The 18,439-nt window shown below is 56.5% G+C and overlaps 1 protein-coding gene across 2 annotated transcripts in view; it reads left to right on the plus strand.

The window, feature by feature from the left end:
• CUX2 (cut like homeobox 2) overlaps nt 1–18,439 on the plus strand; it is a 77,797-nt gene that overhangs the window by 40,506 nt on the left and 18,852 nt on the right. Inside the window, exon 2 of one of the 2 annotated variants that reach the window (XM_067306918.1) lies at nt 17,256–17,334. In XM_067306918.1, coding sequence (XP_067163019.1) covers nt 17,256–17,334 — 79 coding nt within the window. Of the gene's footprint in view, nt 1–17,255; nt 17,335–17,383; nt 17,712–18,439 lie in introns of those variants that run through there. The other variant, XM_067306917.1, reaches the window with a different exon arrangement.

Raw genomic sequence — 18,439 nt, forward strand, 5'->3', positions numbered from 1 at the left:
GGCAACATTTATTTAACGTCTTTTATAGAGCAGCTGAGTTTTATCACAAATCACATTGCATTTCTATTCATCGGGGACCCCTTGAAGGCTAAAACGCACTTACTTTCCTCGGAGGAAATTTACCAATTCCTCGATAAAGAGCCATTTGCCTCCCTATGTAAAATTGACACATTTATTGAATATTAAACACGGGTTGGTTTCTCGTGCGCCTCCTTCGACTTTATCCGCTTGCCCTGAAAAGTCGTTAGGGGAAGGATATGTCAAAGTTGCAATAAAGGGCTGCCGATGTGCGGAAAAGACACTTGAATTTGCCGGAGAGGCTGATTTTTCCCCCCGTTTGTTTGGAAATCGCTAAGGTAGGTTTTGAGCGCTGGCAGCGACGCCGGGCCCGCGGGGCGGCGAGGCTCCCTCCCCTTGGTGCGCGCTCGGCTCCCATCCTTGTGAAGCTCTTGTTGTTAAAAAAAAACCCAAACAAACCCTTTTTCCTGGGTGAAGGTCGGGGTTGTGCGATGTTGTAAGAGATGCTGTGTGTTACCAAGAGTTAGTTGCGCTAATTAGCAGGAGGTCCAATAAAACAAGTTTTTCTTTTATCACTGTTACTAAGTGCTGTTGTAAATCAATTAAAATGTATTCTAGTAATTCTGTTTTTCCTTTGGCTGCCCTGGGCTCCTGTTTGAAGAAGTAGAGCCAGTAACAGCACTTTGTGCGGCGAAAACCGCGGTGGTTGGGGGAGAAACTGTGCCAGGAGCGAGGGCTGGGGAGCCACCGCCTCTCTGCGAGCCGTCTCTTCCTTCCCTTCGAGCCTCCTCCCTTTCTCCTGTCTAAATGGCCTCGTTTTAAGTAGAATTTGCAAACTTTTGCTGGATTTTCCTCGTTTTGCGAAGGGTTTCTCGCGGCGCGGTCGATAACGGGGGGAGACTCGTTAGCGGAGGCGTTCGCTGGAGGCTCCGCTCTTAGCGGGCAGGAGGCATCTCGCCCGGGTGGTTTTGCTAACTCTTGAATATCAGCAGAACACAAATAGCCATTTAATGATAGCTGGGTTTGAGTCCCAAATAAAGACCTACCCGGTCTATCAGCCTACCCGGAAGATGAAGGATCCGTTAAATCCTACATGGAGACGAGCATCTCCACTGCGACTGCTGAACTCCTTAAGGCAGGCCAGGCTCGGCTTTGGCTGCGGCAGCCACGCGCGACTGACCCGTCCTGTCCTCTCGGCTACGCTTATGGAAAATGAACTTGGTAAATTAATTGGTTTTTTGTTTGTTTTGTAGGATTTATTTCTTAGGATTTAATTTTTTCCCCTCTGGAACAACCTGACTCTTGCATGCCGCGGGGGTCCGGTTCCCGGGAAAGGTCGGTTCTCCGCACGACGAGGCCTGGCCCCTGTCTTGGCCACGACTCCAGCTCAATCTCTAGATGCTCGGTTATAATCCCGGGTTGGAAAATTAGGCCCTTAGAGCTGAGATGCCCCAAAATTGCTGGGAATAGGAGAGGACCTGGGACACGGGCGACTCTGAGACTCCCAGCCTGGGAACCGCGGCCCCTTCCGCCCTCCGGGGCAGAGGGGCTGGTGCATTTTAGGGGCATTTGTCCATATTAATCTATAAAACAAGCTGGCATAATAAATGTCGCCTAAATAGAACTCTAGTAAACATAGCTCATCTTGAGTGTACAATAAAAATAATATACAGCTGCCTCGCTGGCGCAGGCGCCCGCTGGTGCGGAGGAGCCGGGATATCACGCGCCAGCCCGGCGCAATTTGCTAGCGGCTGCCGAGCCGAGTTGCAGGGTGCTCAGGTTCATGCTAATTTTCCAACCTCCTTTGTTTTTTCTTCCTTTTGCATCTTTGCAAGAAACGGTTGGTTTAGAAGCGCCGAGATACGATGTGCTTTCCCTCTCCCCCTGCCCTGAAGGAAGGCACTTGCATCGGAAAAAGCCTCTCGCGCTTTCAGGGGAGGCGGAGGGGCGAGGTCGGGGACGGCGCGGTGTTTTTAAGATTGGGAAGGGGGAGCTCGGTCGGGGCTGGGGGGACGTTTGCAGCCCCGCCGGCGCGTCAGACCCGTCCTGCTCCTGGGGGACCCTCCTTGGCTCGGCGCCCGCGGGGACGGAGGAGACCTTGTTCGTTCGTAATAGAGCCGTCGGGGACCCTCCTTCCCTCCCCTCCGCGCCCATTAGGCGAGGAAAGGGAACAACCTGCCTCTCGCATTACCGAGGAAGAAGTATCACAAAGCAGCTCTCTGTAAAAATAACCTTTGCAGTGCACAGAAAGACCCTTCTTTATGGGTGAGGGAAAGTGCTTAAAATGCTTAGAGGGAATAAACAGCTTTTAATGAAGTTACATTGCCACATAATGGGTATCATAAAATTGCCTTCATAGTACAGGGTCCCAGGATGGCTTTTATTATTGACTGAGCTGGAATCCTGTCTGTAAAGCTCCAGCAGCTGCAGAGGGGAGAATGCAAAGTCTTCTTAAATTACCTGATTGAAATAACTGGCAAATATTCTGCTTTGCTGCTTTGTTGAAGGCAAAGCTGCCTTTGGGGTGGTCTGTCAGACCTGGTTTGCAGATTCTGAAGAACACAGGAGTTTCATTGCAGCAAAACAGATGTTCATCTTGTTTCTCTATCGGCTGTTTGATGAGAAATTTATTGCTCTTCTGCTGGGCTGGAGCTCCTCTGCTGTGGAGTCTATTAGCCAGCCCAGGAGCTGGCGGGAAGCCAGGAAAGCAGTGTTTTGATGAAACCCATGAAAGCTCTGGTTCGAAGGCGCCAGTAATAATGCATCGGCTAGACTCTTCTGATTGGGCAATTGATTGCTCTGATTTGATTTATTGATCAATACCCTCAAATTTGGCGTCTGAGAAGCTGAACTAATCTTTAACTGCTGTGAACATCTCTGCCTGGTGGAGAATTAGAACTGATAAGGAATGTATGAAAGGAATCTGAGCTTATCTTAATCACACAGTGCCCCAGCGCTGCCTCGGCTGAGCGCGGGGAGATGTGTGCAGAACACAATCACCAGGCAGAACAGGGCAGATCTATAAATTGATGGAATTCAAAGCCTCCAGCATCGATTACCATTATAACAAACAGTGGCGCGCAGAATGTCTGATTATTTTTAGACAAAGATTCTGTGCTCTCAGCAGCAATTTTGCTGATGCTGTCACTGTGTCAGATGTCTGTTGTTGATTGCAATTAGATGCAATACAAAAAAAAAAAAATTTAAACTATCTCTGCCTATAGTTTTATTTCCACTTATTAAATCTCCTCCTTTGTTTGCCTCCGCCTAATGTCTGCAGCTGGATGAAATATTGCATTACCAGAAGAGATCTCTTATATTCAGTTGGGTATAATCACTTTACAGATCATTGGATTATATCTGATATGGTTCAGATAATCCTGGGGAAATGTGGGGCATTTACTCTGCCTTGTTTAAACGCGCCCTGGTTTAGGGTTTTGGATGCAAATCTGCATAACGTTTGGGTTTTTGAAACAGATCTGCAAACCTCCAAATGATCTAATTCTATTAAAATACTAATCAATTCCCCATTACGTCATTCAGCTTTCCCTCGGTGGCAGACGTCGGATCCAACGTGGATTCGTTCTTTCCTCTTTGAGCAGCTTCTAGAGCTGCAACAGCGGAGGCTTTAATGGTTTTACAGAATGAATATCCCTTTGCGGAGACTCGATCTTGGAAGCCCTCGGCCGTGAAGGGCGCCGGGCGCGCGCCTCGCCCCGAGCTCCGGCGGGCTTTGCCGTGGGGCTGGCTCCTGGGAATCCGCTGCCGCCGGATTCCTGCGGCAGTTTGACGATTTCCAGTTTCTCCCATGTTTCAGAGCTGTTGGTTGAGGTCTGCTGCACGGCAGGGCATCCGTGAGCCGGAGCCCGTCCCGGCATGCCGCTGCCGGGCGGGAACGCTTGGGGCTCGCCCGCGCCGTCGGGACGACTCGGGACCGATTTCCGAAGCGGCTCGGCCCTGTGCGTGGCGGCGGACCCGGCGGCGGCCCTTCGGGAGCCCGTGCCGCTGGGGCAGGCGCGGGTCTGGCTGCGCCGCGGAGCCTCGTCCTGCCGCGCGGACACGTGCGGCGGCTCCGGAGGCCCATGGAAAAACGCGCCGCCGCCGCCGAGGAGTGCTGTGCTGCTGGCAGCTGGTGTTTTCTTTCTTTGGGAAATCTAATATATTGATTAGCTTTCTTCAGAACGGCATCAATAAAGCGTATAATGGCATGGCTGGTGCCTGCGGCGTCTCCTCCCCGGGTCGGAGCCCTGCCGGAGCCGGGAAGCCTGGGGTGGCCGGGCGGCTCCGACTCCGGCTCCCACCCAGTGCCTCCCTTTCCTGGCAGCGCCGGGACCATGCGGCCGAGTGAGCGGCCTTGGCCGGGCACCCTGCTGCTCCGCGCCGGGGTGGCCCAGTGCAGCCTTCCTCCTCCTCCTCCTCGCGCCGGGAAGGGGGAACCCGCTTTGGCTCCCGGGACGGGGGCTGTGCCGGCGCCCGCTGCTGCGTGAATCCGGTGCCGTTCAGGCGATCCGGTGGGCGGCGAGGCCGGGAAGCGCCCCTGCCCTGGCCCTCTCCGTCTCCCGCGGCAGCGGCCGCCCCCGGCAGGAGCGGCCGGCCGATCCCCGGGGCGCCGGGATGCCCGCCGGGTCCCCGCGGGGGCATGGGCGCGCTGCGGCTCCGGTTTGGCCCGAGGCTCGCGGGTTGCCGCTCCGGCCCGGCAGTCGCGGCCGGAAAAGAAAGCAGATGATGCATTTTCCATTAAAGCGTCTCGGGGAGTTTAGAGGGTTTTTTATTGTTGTTTTTGCGGTGGTTTTTTTAAGCTGATTGATTGCAGTAATGAATGGGAGCCCGGCAATGGTTTGGACCGGCTGCTTGGCTGCTGGGCGCCGATTTAAAGTCCTCGCTGGCTTTGAACCCTCTTAACTATTTCTGTCAAAGCAGAGCAGCTTTCATCTGTAAAATATGCAGAAACAAAGCGGGATCTTATTTAGCACTCTCCTAAGCCCGGCTCTGACCTTAGGTGCCAGCGTCTTTAGGAACGGATGTCTTGCAGTTGTCAAGAGCCATATTATATACTGCTGTTTTATTTATGTTATTTCTTCTTGGTTCACTGGACAGCGAATCCTTCCCGGGAAAATGGCCCGTACCAGCACGCGGCGCCTTGTCAGGATGCATCACGGTTCCAGGCAGCGCCACCCGCGGAGGATAATCTTATGGCTGCTTTTATTTTTCTTGCTGGTTCCAGGCCAGGATGCTTCCCAAAGCGTCGCTGGCGCCGCGTGGCCCGGGTCGGATTTCCATTTTCCACAGGGGGCCGAGTGCTCGTGGAGACGGATTCGCCCGCGGTGCGCGGTCGGCATAGCCCGGGCTCGGGTTTGCAGCGCCCTCGGACCGCGCGGAGCTGCTGCCGCTGCCCCGGCCGCCTGCCCGCCCGCGCGGGGAGCATCGTCCCCGCTGGCTCGTTTCAGATAGCGAGCGGGAGAGGGATTTTTCAAGGGGAGAAAAAAAAAAAAATTGACAGCTGATGACTATGGGAAGATGTTTTTAAAAGGCGAAACAATTTACAATAATTAGAAATTTATAAAATGTCTTTAAACATGGTGGTAATAGGGATAAGAAAACACTTGCTGCGATGTAATCAGTTATTAGCAGCTGATCATTTATCTCGATGGATAGTTGCTGCTGGTACATGAGACACGTAATAAAAGGACTCTTGATTAACTAATTTGAATATCTTTTGAGAACAAATTCCGAGTCCTCTTTTCTCCCCATTGTAACGGATCCGTACATCTGCGAGATAAACACTGAATGAATATGGTAATGAATATGGCTCTGGAAGCGTAGCCCTCGAGCGCTGCCGTCACCGCCGCCGCCGCGGAGCTCGCGGGAGAGGGGCCGGGCGGCTCGGCAGCGCGGGGCCGGGCTCCATCCTCATCCCGAGCGGCCTTCCCGCGCCGGTGTCCCCGTCCCGCTCGGGCCTCCCGGCGCGTTCGCGGGGTGGCGACCGGGGCAGCAAAATATCAGGGTAGCGGGAGCTGTTGAGCTGCTCGCGAGCGGCCACCGATACTGTGCATCAGATAGCATTGCTCGAAGCATGTGTATATGTGCGTGTGTATATGTATTTTTTAATGCAGCCTTTTCATATCTGCCTGGGAATGGAAGTCTAACGCGCGTCTCGAATCTCTGCCCTCGTGGAGATCCCATTACAGCCGCTTTGATAAAGCGCCGTAAACCCCGATTCCATTTTAGATTAGGAGCTTGCGTGGCTCCGGCTGGGCCCGGCCGAGCGGAGCGTGCCGGCTGCGCGGTGTCCCAACCGGCGGCGGGGCACGACCCTGCGGAGAGCGGCGGCAGCAGAGGGACGAAGCGCGGCGTGCACCCGGGCCGCGCTTTTTTCCCAGGCGAGCTCAGCAATGCCCAGACCAGATCCGAGCCGTGGCTGCAGCCGAGCCCCGGCCGGAACGCCCGGTGCAAACCCGCGATGCTCCGCCGTCCGCTAGCAGCCAAAGGAGGGGTCCGTGCACGGACGTGCCGTGGCCAGCGCGGCTCTTTGGGACCCGCCAGGGTTTACGGCTGCGTGGGACGCATCAGGCTCTGGAGCACGAGTTTCTCCTCCTGGTTTTAGGCGCGTCGGGCAAAGGAGAAGTGCGGAGTTTGGAGCTGCAGCCTGCCAGAGCAGCGAGGCTGCACGTCTTGTACGGGCGAGCGAGACCCCGTCCAGCAGTTCTCCCCTTCGCAGGGCCGGGGGAGAGGACAGCTCTGAGTTAGCCCCGTTTGTGCCTTTTCCCCTCGGCACGGCCATTCCTGGCCCTCTGCTCCACGGGAATCCGCCAGCATCGCAGCGATTCCCACGCCAGGTATTTATTCCTGGTCCTGCCATGCGGATGGATTCAATTCAAGCAATTCTCCCTAGTCCCCCCCACGTTATGATTCACATAGCGTCCAAAACGGATACCTCGGCAGCAAGAGCCCCAGGTATTTTATATTTATGAATCACTTTCTCTCCCAGATCCCAGCTTTCCTCTTCCCTGGTGCCTCTCCCGTGTACCCACTTCCTTTGGCCCCTTCCCGGGGCTGGTGGTCGTGCGGGGCAGCATCGCTCCGGCTCAGCTCCTGGCTTCCCTCGGCCTGGGTGGCCGGAGCTGCTGCTGATCCTTAAAACGTGCCGATAGAGGGAACGCCGCCTCCGAGAGCGGGCGCTCGGCTTTGCCGGGCCGTCACGTGAGCCGCTTCGCCTCGCCCCTTTCAGCCGCTTTTAGGGGGAGCCTCTAGCAGCAGGGGGGGCTCCTGCTCGCTCCTTTGGAAAAGATAGCGAAAATAGCCAAAAATAACCGTACGCCCCCGAAACCTGCGGCGTGCCGGGGCGGCCCTGGCGCGTCGGTGAAGCGCTTCTCCTCGGCGCTTTTATTTGCTGCGGCGGGAAGCAGGGTCCGCGTAGCTGGGGCTGCGGTTTACAGGTAATTAAACTCAGCTCGGTGAGGATTTAAACATTAATATTGATGCTAAAGTTTTTAATAAAATATAGGTAGAGAGATAGAAAGGGGTATCGATTCCTAAAGGCTTTTTATTTTTTCCTTTCTCCCGTTTTATTGTAGCGGGGAAGGGTTTGATATATTGGCAAACATGAAATAAGAGCGTCCTGTGCCGGCGCACGAGTCTGCAAATGAGGATGGATACGCTAACGGCAGGACGAGTCGGGGAAAACTGTCAGGACAGTGCATTTTCCGGGATCAATTCCTGGCGCGGGCCGGACGGAGGAGCCGGAGCGGCGCTCGCGGGAGGCGACGACGGGGACGAGACGCCCGTGAGCGAGGCTGGCGGTTCGTTGGGTGACGGGTCCGGGAGGCGCCGGCGTGACGCCCGCGGTAACACCCGCTTTGCAACCCGCGTGCCTGCAAGGCGCCGCAGGGCGGTTAGAAAGATGCTGACAGCCGTTTTTCACTCCCTGCTTCTCTGTATCCACACAGGACTTGTACTGGCGAGAAGGCAGATGAAACTATTTTTTTTTATATATATATATAAGTGAAATATTTATATTGTCCAATAAAAGGCAGTAAGCTCGCAATCTCTCACCAATTCATTTGAGCCCGAGAGCTTCCCTGTGCGAATGTTACGCCCAGCAGTGACCCCTGATAATTGACTCCATACATCTTTAGCCTGGCGCATTTACATAATACGTAGGAAATGATTGATGGCCCCTGTAAGCCGCCCGCCGAGCGCCCCGGCGAGCGGTGCCCGCGTCCTCCCGCGGGGGCGATGCGCCCGGGCGGCCCCGGGCACGGGCGAGCCGAGGGGAAGCCTCTGCCCTCCGCGTCTGGCTGCCCCCGTTTGCCTTAAACCTCCTCGTTCCCGGGGCCGGCGTCGCGGCGGGGACGCTCGCGGCGGCCCGGGCTCCTCGCCACCCTCCGCCGGCGCCGGCGCCGCGGCGGCCAATTTATCAAAAAGCAATTAATAGCGTTCCCCCCACCCGCCGCCCTTAGATTTTCTGGTTCGAGTCTGCCGCCGCGGACCGAGGGGCAGTAATTAGGCTCTGTGTTCGCAGATAAATCCTAATGAGGTTTTCCCGGCTGGAATAGGCACTCGTGCCGTATCTCTCCATCAGACAAAGGCCTCTCCGTTTTGCCACGTTTTTATGGCGCCGGCATAAATTTTTTACAGATGTTCGCGCTGCGATACAAGGCGGATAATTGCCGTGGGTTGCCGTCTTCGGGCCCGGGGTGGAAACGCCGGGGAGGGAGCAGCTGGAGCGGGGCCGGGCGCGGGAGCATCCCGGATCGCGCCCGGGCGGGATGCGCCTCTCTGCTGGCTTTGGCGGGTTTTTCCCCTTTTTTCCCCCCCCTCCATCAAACCCGCTCGGCGAACGCCGCGTCTGCTGCGCGGTTCGGCCCGGGCGCGCGCCCGGGTTCGGCCGTTCCCACGCCGCCCTGGCCCCAATCCCGAACTCCTTAGCGCAGCCTTTCCCTGCGCTGGGAGTGAGCTGCGCCTGATTTACTGGGGGCCGCGCAAAAAGGTCAGTTTGCTTAGTATCGGCGCCTTCGTTTTTTCAAATTCTGCCGAAATTAAAAAGCCATATATATCTTAAAAATCTTATTTATGAACACTTAAGTGCAAGTAAGTCATAGTTGGACTGCTTCCCTCCCTGCTGATATATGTAATCTGGCAACCAAGTGGACTTAGAACAAAATCTGGCAATACAATATGCTGTACTTGACTATTTTGACACTCCGAGTGTGATGTTTTTTTACAGTTACTGATGAGCTTATGTCACTGCTCCTTTTGGAAAAGCGAGGAGGAGGGTGGGGTGGGGGGAGAGCGGAATATTGATTAGCGAGCTCCTGATTATCTCAACAACCCTCTTGGCTTTGCTTTGCTTTGCTTTTGCGTGGAATACATAGTTTCTTCAATTATTCATATAAACCCCCTTGTCAATATTGCTAACGCGCCTTGGCTGCGCGCAGCAGAGAGAAATCATTCTGGGGGAATTATATTTGTACAATTCTAAAAACAAATGCTCCTAAACCTCCCTTTTTTTTCCGCCCCGTTTCTTTTTTTTTCCCTTTTGTTTTTGTTTTGTTCCAGGAGGAGCTCGACTCTGCCGCTTCTGAGCCGGCTGCGCGGCAGGAGGAAAGCGAACGTTCTCATAAACATTTAATTGAACTCAGCCGGGAATTTAAGAAAAATGTACCTGAGGTACAGTGTATTTGCTGTGATAGAATTAACTCGGTGGGACGGCGCATTTTCCTCCGTCGAAACTAGATTTTGAGCGCTGTAGACGTAAGTGACTAACAAGAAAGGAAGCTAATTAGCCACAAAGACAAATTATAGGTCCTAACCTTGGGGTATTCTTATTCCTTTCCCGCGCGGCCTCCGGCGGCTGCTTTGTACTGGAAGCGCCTGATCCTGGCAGGGGTTGAGCGCTTGCTCCCGGGAGGTGCCCGGCACCGGCCTGGATGAGACCTCGCGGCGCCGGGAGTGAGGGCGAAAACGCTGGGTCTCGAGGCGTTTATAAAAAAAAAAAGCGAGCGTCGAGCGTTCGGCTCCGAGATCCTGGCGCCCGGATCGCAGCCCAGATGGGGGTGGATGCGTTTTTCAAAAATTAGGAGGAGAAAAAAATAAAACTAAAATAAAAGAGCAACTCCGGAATAGGTTCCCGCGGAGCCTGCTTGGCTGGCTGGCTGCTCGCTCGCGTTGTTTTCTGCCAGGCCCAGTTGCTCCCGCCTGCTGCTGCGGCGGGGAGGCAAAACAAAAGCGTCGGAGGGGGAAGAGCCGGGCAGGGGCCGCCGCCGCCGAGCAGCCGGCTCCCGCGGGGCGTCGCGGCTTCGCCGTCCCCGAGGAGCAGAGCTCCCGGGCCGCGCTCGGAGCCGGCCCTGCCGACGGGGCCGCGGTGCCGCCGCGGGCAGAGCCGTGCTCCTCGGCACCGGCCGAGGGCACCGGATCCGCCGCGGAGGGTGGGTGCGCGCCGCGAGCCCCGCGCGCCGTGCCGGCCAGCCGGCCGGCGTCCCCGCGAGCCCGGCCCACCCTCGGCCCCGCGGCTCGAGTCTTCCGAGGGCTCGTCTACCACTGCGTTAGCGCCTTGGTCCTCGCCGGGTCGCCCGAAGGGGCTCGGCAGGGGTTTGGACACATCGCTTTTGCTCCCTGGAGCCCCAAGAGCAGCATCCCCGCAGAAGCACGGCGGTGCCAGAGATGCATTGCGCTTCAGGATGCCTCTTCTCCCCCTGTTTTTTTTTTTTATTTTCCTTCCTTTTTTTTTTTTTTTTAATGCTCTCTCTTCTGGGGGTTGCTTTCTGCGTTCCTCTAATGTGCTTAGGTTGAAACCCCCAGAGAGATGTAGGTACTCGGAGCTTGCCGGCAGCGACACATTAGAATCTGTCATCTGCTGCGCATTACCTTATTTTAAATCTGTCTCTTTGGAGCTACGTAACTGCATAAGGAAATATTAAAGTAAACAATAACTGGATTTACACAAATGCGACTGATTTCCATATTTTTCATCACTTCATTTTATTACTCAGTTTACTGATATGCTCATTTATTTATAGGGCAATCCAGTATTGATTCATTCCCATGCACTGTGCATAAACACATAAAAGAGAGTGATAACAATAGGAATACATTTTCAGTCTTTTAAATACTGCATTTTTTCCAATAGTCTTCATTAGATCCGCTCCGGGGATGAGAGCTAGGCGCTTTCGGGAGCCGCAGCCAGTCCTTGCAGCGAGGCGGCTCGGGATTGACGTTGGTGGCGGTGAGACGGGGATGCGATTCCTGGCCCGGCGGCGTCTCCGTTGCCGCCTGCGCTGCCTTCCTCCCCTCCAGGCTTTTTTCACAGGAGCTCTGGGGGGATTTAGGCCAAAAAGTGAATTCCGCTCTCTTGAGTTGAGGTTTCTCGGCTGCTTCGGGCCCGGGCAGCCGCTGTTTGGGTGCTGGCTGGGGGCAGGAGGGATTTCACTCCTTAGCCTGCCGGGGGGAGAATTGCACCCTTCTGCCCCATCCCGGCAGGATCTCCGGGCGCGTGTCCAGCGAGAGGAGCTGAGCTCCAGCTCCTTGGGGGCTGCAGCCCCGGCTAGCGCGGCCCCTGCCGCTCGGGAGCAGGGGCGGAGGGGCGGCGAGGGCGACCCGCATGGATCTGCCTGGCGCTTCCCGCGGCGGCACCTCCGGCCTTGCCAGCCTGGCCGGGATCCTGCGTGGGCTCGACGCCGTGGGACGCCCCGCGCTGCTCCCCAGCCCCTGCCGTGCCACCCTGGCCAGCCGCTGGGGCCCTTTCCTCTTGCTTTCCTCCTTCTTTTCCTTTTTTTCTTCTTTTTTTTTCTTTTTTCTTCTTTTTTTTCTTTTCTTTTTTTATTTTTTTCTTGTTTTTTTTTCTTTTTTCTTTTTTACTTCTTTTCTTTTTTTTTAAGCCATGCTTTCCGCTGCGCTCCCCATGAATATTTACCAGGGAGAATATAGCGCTACATCATCCGAGTCATGGGAAGGAGCCCATAAAAACGCGGTGATGGATGGCGAGAGTTCCCCCTCTATTCCTTCTTGTAAATGGGAAGCGGGGAGAAAAAAAAAATCATCTTGAAATATTAACCTGTGCTGGGGCGGATGGGCTTTTCTCGTTGTTTCGGCTTGCCGTTTCCGTAAGGAGCTCGTATACATTTAGGCTCCCGTAGCCTTCATATGTAATTTCTTTCCTTGGGAAGGGGGGGGGATTGGGGCCAGGAGGGAGAGTGAAGAAAGGAAGAAATTGTACCCGCTGAGAATAAAAACAGCTTTTGTTTTTCGTCCTGATTAGATAAAGGGCAGTTTATTTCTCTGGCGGAGAATCACAAAAAGCTGCCCGCGATGGCAGTTTAATGGCAACAGCTTGAAATGGCCAAAGTTTGAATATCCTTGCGCACAGAGAAAAGAGCAAAGCGAAAGCCCTGCTAATTACAAAAGTTGCTTTATGAAAGATAATTCAAAGCAATAATTTAGCAAACATAATCAAGTAGCGCAGATGGGGATTTTGATGAATAGTTTGCAACATGCAATTAGCAGCTCTTGCAGTTACATATCATTAACCCTCAGAGCACAAAAATTATTTTCTCATTATTAGATGAAAAGGTAAAATTAAGCTGACTAGACAGTAAAGGAACAAACTACAATTAATTACCTTCATTTATTACAGTCATTATTTTAAACTTATTTTTTTTTCCTTTTACTCTGATAGATAGATGAAAACATGTAAATTAAAAGTTTTGTTACGCTAAATTGGAGGTGAAGCCCTGCGCTGCCGCCGGGGCGGCCCCGGGGCCGGCCGCGCTGCCAGGCGCGCGGGGGGAACGCGGCACAGACCGCGCCGCCCCGAGCCCGGGAGCTCTTGCGGCATCCGAGCGGATCTGTTCTAGGGAAACATCGGGTTTAATGATTTTTCTTCTGTGCTGGAGCATCCAGCCCAAAACTCATCCCGGCGTTGCGGTGGCTCCTTATCCTCTCTGCTGGTTGCTCGCGCCGCTTTGCGGGCGCGAAGCCGGAGCGGCTCCCGCGGCCCGGCCCGGCCCTTTCCCACGCTGGCCACCCGAAATCGGCTGCTCCGGGAAGCCGCCCGCGCTTCCCTCCCTCCCTCCCTCCCTTTCAGCAGGCGCATCGCTACCAGATGGTTTACAGTTGCCAACTGTCAGTAAACGCACTGAAAAAATAAATTAAGGGGGGAAAAAAAAAGCCTGAACCTGTCAGTTAAAAAAAAAAAAACAAAAAAACTTATGGTGGTAAAAATGGTGAAATCGGCTCGGGCTGTTTTCCCCGCTCGCTCCGTGGCAAATACAGGTTGCAGCCGCAGGTGGTGGCGCCCGTTTGCTGCCCTCGGGCGACGCGTCCTCGCGCTTTGCGAGCGTCCCAAAAAGCTCAAATCGGTAAATACGAGAGGCGAAACCGGTTCCCTGCCGGCGGCGGCGGCGCTCGGCGAGGGAGGCGTCGCGGAGGCGGCCGAGCGGCGCTGCTTTTCCGTCGGCGCTTTGACTCGCCGCAGCAAATTCCCCGACCCGGAGCCGCGGCGGTTTACGGGGACGCCGGGGCTTCAGGACGCGGTTACCCACGGTTGCTGCGCCCCGGCGTAAGGTCGAGGGGGTTTTGGTGGCCGGGGAAGCGGCAGCACCCGGAAAAAAGCGAAAAGAAAGGAAAAAAAAATCTCCTGAGCTTAGCATCCTTTGACTCCGGCGTCAGGAGCTTTGCCAAAGCATCGTTGAACTCGTCAGGAAGTATTACAACAAAATTAAGGACTAGCAGCAATTTTCTCTCATTCGGGATCATGTGCTTTATAAAGTAAATTATTAATGCATTTTTTTTCCCTCAGTTTAGCAGTTATTTGCAGCAGCCTTGGTATATTTCTCATTAGAAATAACATCATCTAAAGAACCGTATTGATTCATACTTTTTTTTTTTTTTAAGTCTTAGAATCACGAACGTGAACAACATATTTATACGACGTTCCCTTTAACTAGAATTCTCGTGCTTTATTTTTATATTATTGATCTTTTTGACACGAATTGCTTTCTGGCCTTGTGCGAGCGGTGTAAGCGTTCCGCCCGCGGAGGAATGGACTTGGGGAGCGCGGGGGTGCGCGGCCGGGGCTGGCGGCGCTCCAACGCGGCCGCTCCGTAGCCCGGCGTCCCGGCGGCTCCGTGTCCGAGTGCGCGTGAGCTTTTAAATAGCCCGGATTTGCAAACCCGAGGAATGTTTCTCCGGAAAACATTTAGGGATGTCTCTCCCGGCGGCTGCCCCCAGGTGCCGCCCGGCCCGGGGGGAAGCGGCCGCTTTTCTGCCCCGGGAGCTGCTTGGAGCAATCCGCCTTTGACCCCGGCTGGCACGCTGGGATGGAGCCGCCGCCGGCTGCTCCTCCAGCTCTCCCATTCTTCTCCTTTCCTCCCAGACTTCTTTACACATCAGCAAAAAGAGAGGAAAATAGCAAAGATTTGAGGGTTTTTTCTCATCAGTTATTTTTTTCATCAGTTTTCTTTAACATTTGGGGTCTCTGCTGCCGCTTTCTCCCTTGACAGCTGTTCCTCTTCTTTTAAAAAGAGCTCATTTGTGTTTTACTGCCACGAGTATTTAGATGGAAATAACCGACTACTTATCCTGCACTTGATCTCGCGTATGTAAGAATAAACTCGCCCCGGTGCGATGCAAATCCCGCGTCTTTGGAGAAGGAGACGCTCAGACGGGCGCTCGGTGCCGTGCGCTCGCGGCGCAGGGAGGGCGCTCCGCCGAGCCTGGGGAGTTTTGCCATTTTGTCAGTCAATTATAATAATATTTCTGCTTCCAAATGTTTAAAAAGTTGGCTTCGGAAGGTATAATCACGGCACAGAGGCCAGCCTGACAATAGTAATTAATTAGGCTATTACACATTCTACAGTGATAATTGCTTTGCTGGAAAGTCACCAGCCATGAAAAAGACCCGGCGCATAAATGCAATTCATCAAGCCGAGCGGCTCCGGCGCTGGGGCGGCTTCTCACCTTGAGCCGGCGCGTGCCGTGGAGGCGAGCGGGAAACGAAGGGGAAATTAATGCCGCGGGGCAGGCGGCGGCGGCGGCGAGGCCGAGCGGGGCCCCGCGCTGCACGGCGGCTTCGGCAAGCGCGCTCGGGGCACGCGGGGGCTTCGTTAAACCCGGGGCGTGCTTAGCGCCGGAGAGGGCTCGCGCTCGGGCTCGCGGCGACGTCTAGCCCCCCGCTCCCGGCTTTTTCTCCTTTCTCTCTCTTTTTTGGAAGAAGGCGGGTGAAGCAGTGGCCTCGGGCCCGTCGCGTTGCGTCGCTGCCGCCGGCGCGGCGAAGCGCCCAGCGCGTCTTTGGTGGCCCCAGTGTGCCGCTCTTTCCCGCGCCCGGGAGCCGGGGGCCGGCGGCTGCTGGTCGATGAAGTTGAGCCGTGAATGTTCGCGGGAGTTTAACCAATGGCTTCAACCAGAACGGGAGGTTTCCCCGGAAAAGCTCCAAGCGTTGCTTTTGGACGTTTTTCGGGCGTTTCGGGCAGGTCGGGGGGTCTGGACCAGCGCTCCGGTTGCAGCTTTGCCTGCGGGCAATAGTTTTAAAGAAGAAACCCAACCTGAGAGGCAGCGAGACGCTGTAATTCGGGATGAGCAAAGTCTTTGAGAGCCTTTTTAACGTAGCCGGTTTTCTTGTCACCGGCAAACCGCCCCGGAAGCATAAACGTTCCTGACGGAGAACTGCCATCCCGGGATGGGAAAGGCCTTGCGGGGAGCGCGTTGCGCTGCCGAAGCGTCGCGGCACCCCTCGCGCGCCTGAACCCCCCTTGCCCTCCGTCGGGGCTTCCCAGCCCAAGCCGAAGCGGCGGGGGAAGGTGCCGGGGACGGCGCTGCCCTGCTAAAACGCCCAGCCGGGGCCCAGGGCCGCCGCTCGCTTTCCCGGGGCCTTTGCGCTCCCTCGGTGCCTTTATGATTGCTATTTTTTAAAGTGCCCCGAAGCCAAGTGGGTTTGGGGGAACGCTGCAGAGAGCCCCCAAATCCCTCCTCTGCTGGCAGCACGGCGGCGAGAAAGGAGGTTTGTGTATCAGATGCTGAAAAAAAGCCGGACTTATGCAATTTTAACAATAGAAAAATGATCTTTGTGCTCCGGTGCCTGTGAGCGGGGAAGGAGCAGGCAGTTTGCTCAGGTGGCTGCTGAATTACAAATGAGCGGTTTGCTTTTGTTTTGAATGACAAGCAATTTAAATTCAGCCTTGCGCCGTGCGTTGGAAGCTTCTCTAGCGAGGAGGAGGAGGAGGAGGAAGGTGGGAGAAGGCGGCTGGGCGAGGCTGCGTGAGCTGCCCCGGGGCCCCGAGTTCGGACTTTGCTTGGTGATTAGCCCGTCAGCAGCTTCAGCTTGGCTTAATTGACTATTGCACCGTTGCTAATAGGGTGTCCGGCAGCCTGCGCCGTCGCCCCGTCCGCGTCCCGCTGCGCCGAGCACGGGAGCTGGGAGCGGGAAACTCGGCGAGCCAAAGCGCTGGAGTCCGGCGGGGGGAAATCCCCGCCCGGACGCGTCGGCACGCGCTGAAAAATTAATGGCAGTAAATGATTCATGCTCATGAATGTTGGATGGCCGCGCGGCGGGCGGCCGTGCCGTCGTGCCGTTAGCGCCGCGGCCCCGGCGGCGGGAGGGCGCGCGAGCAGGTGGGGGCGGCCGGCAGGCGTCCCCGGCGCGGCGCGAGCGTCCCCGCCGCCGGCCACCCCGGGAGCCGGCTCCAGCCCAGCAAGCCCAATAAGAGGCCAAATTCTTATTTCTTATTTAAGCGCCGGCATTAAATTATAATTTTCATTTGCTCAGAGCGCATCAATGATTTAGGCTGGCGTGACATTGCAATAGCGCTGGGAGCGTAGCCGAAGGCAGCGCGTGCCGCTGCGCTGGGCACGGAGCGGCCGCCCGGCTCGGCGCTTCCCGCGGGAGCACCGCCCACCCACCCCACGTCTCCCATCCCGGGCCTACAGCCAGAGGTGCTTCCGCCTGGGAAACGGCACTGGCCTCATGCTCTGGTCCCCGCGGTGTGAAAGCAGGGCTGGCGATCGGATGGATCGTGGGCGGGAGATGGGGGAGCCCCGAAGTGCATGTGCCGCTCTCCGGCAGAGCGTTTCCATGAGCCCGGAGTGTCGGCAAAGCGAGGCTCGTTGGTTCGGCTCGGGAGCCTCCCGTCCTGCCGTGTCCCGTCCCCCATCCCGGCGTCGCAGGGCACGCGGCAGCCGCCCGCCCTGGTTCCCCCCGCCGAGCGCGTCCCCTCTCCTCACCTCCTGTTCTCCTCTCCCTGCAGGTGATTGCACTTAGCACAAGGAGCAAGGAGGCTGAGACGGCTTTCCTGACCGTTTGCAAGCAATTAATCGCAGCTCCAGGTAAGGAACGCGGCGGCGCCTCGGCTCCGTAGCGAATAGCTTCCCGCCGCCGCCACCGCCCAGCTAGCGGCCGGACCGGAGCCGCCGAGGAGCGAGAAGCGCAGCGTCTCCCGCCGTCCCGGCCGCCTCCGCCCGGCGCCCCAGCCCGCTCGCATCGCCTCCGCGGCCCGGCCCTGCCTCCGGCGCCGGAGCTGGCATCGCCGACGCTGCCCCTTGCATGTCGCTCTGGAAACACCAGCCGAACGGACGAGTGGAAACGTCTTTTGCCGTCGCTGTGTTTCAGCCCCTGAGCCAAATGCATCTTGACGTTAGGAAAGGAATACATTTGCTCAGCCCTTGTAGTAGCGCTGCAGCTCTCCCCACTTGTCTTTTCGACGGTAAGTTAACCGAAGCGGCTGAGCTCCGTCCTGCGGCGCGGCTCCCGACGCGGCGCCGGACGTGGCTGGCGTCCGGCGTCCCTCGCTTCGTGCGCGCGGCAGGACGTCCCGCGCCGCGGGCGGCTCTCGGCTCGCCCCGCCGAAACCGCGGCCCCGCTGCTCCTTCTTTGCAGGCCGGGTGCCGGGACCGGCGCGGGGCGGCCGGCGAGGGGGTCGGAGCCGGCGTAGCAGCGGTTCCCTCGGCTCCGGGCTCCCCGTGAAGCTGCCCCCAAGCCGCTCGCCGTTCCGCCGGCGCTGGGCCCCGCGCTGCCCCGAGCCGAGCGCGGAGCGGGCAGCCGGAGAGCGCTGGCTCCGCTTGGCCCACGGCACGGCACGGCACGGCCCGCGGCGGCACGGCTGAGCACGGAGAGCTGCAGACTGCTGAAGATGCACAGAAGGGCTCCTGCAGGGCCACTAATTCATTTTCCAGACATTTAGGAATAACAAAATGTTTTAATGATTTCTTAGGGGAATTAGGGAGACGTATTTTCGTCCTCATTAAATTTTATCCTGTGCTACGAGAACCAAATGTCAGCTCGGCTCCCCGAACCCGGTTATCTCCCCTCCCCGCGCTCGCCCTCCTCGCAGCCTCCCCGGGGATCCCTCCCTGCACACACACACACATGCACGCACACATGCACGTGGATACGCACATGCACACGGATACGCACATGCACACGGATACACAC

Source organism: Apteryx mantelli, chromosome 17 (genome assembly GCF_036417845.1).
Source record: "Apteryx mantelli isolate bAptMan1 chromosome 17, bAptMan1.hap1, whole genome shotgun sequence".
Lineage (NCBI taxonomy): Eukaryota > Metazoa > Chordata > Aves > Apterygiformes > Apterygidae > Apteryx > Apteryx mantelli.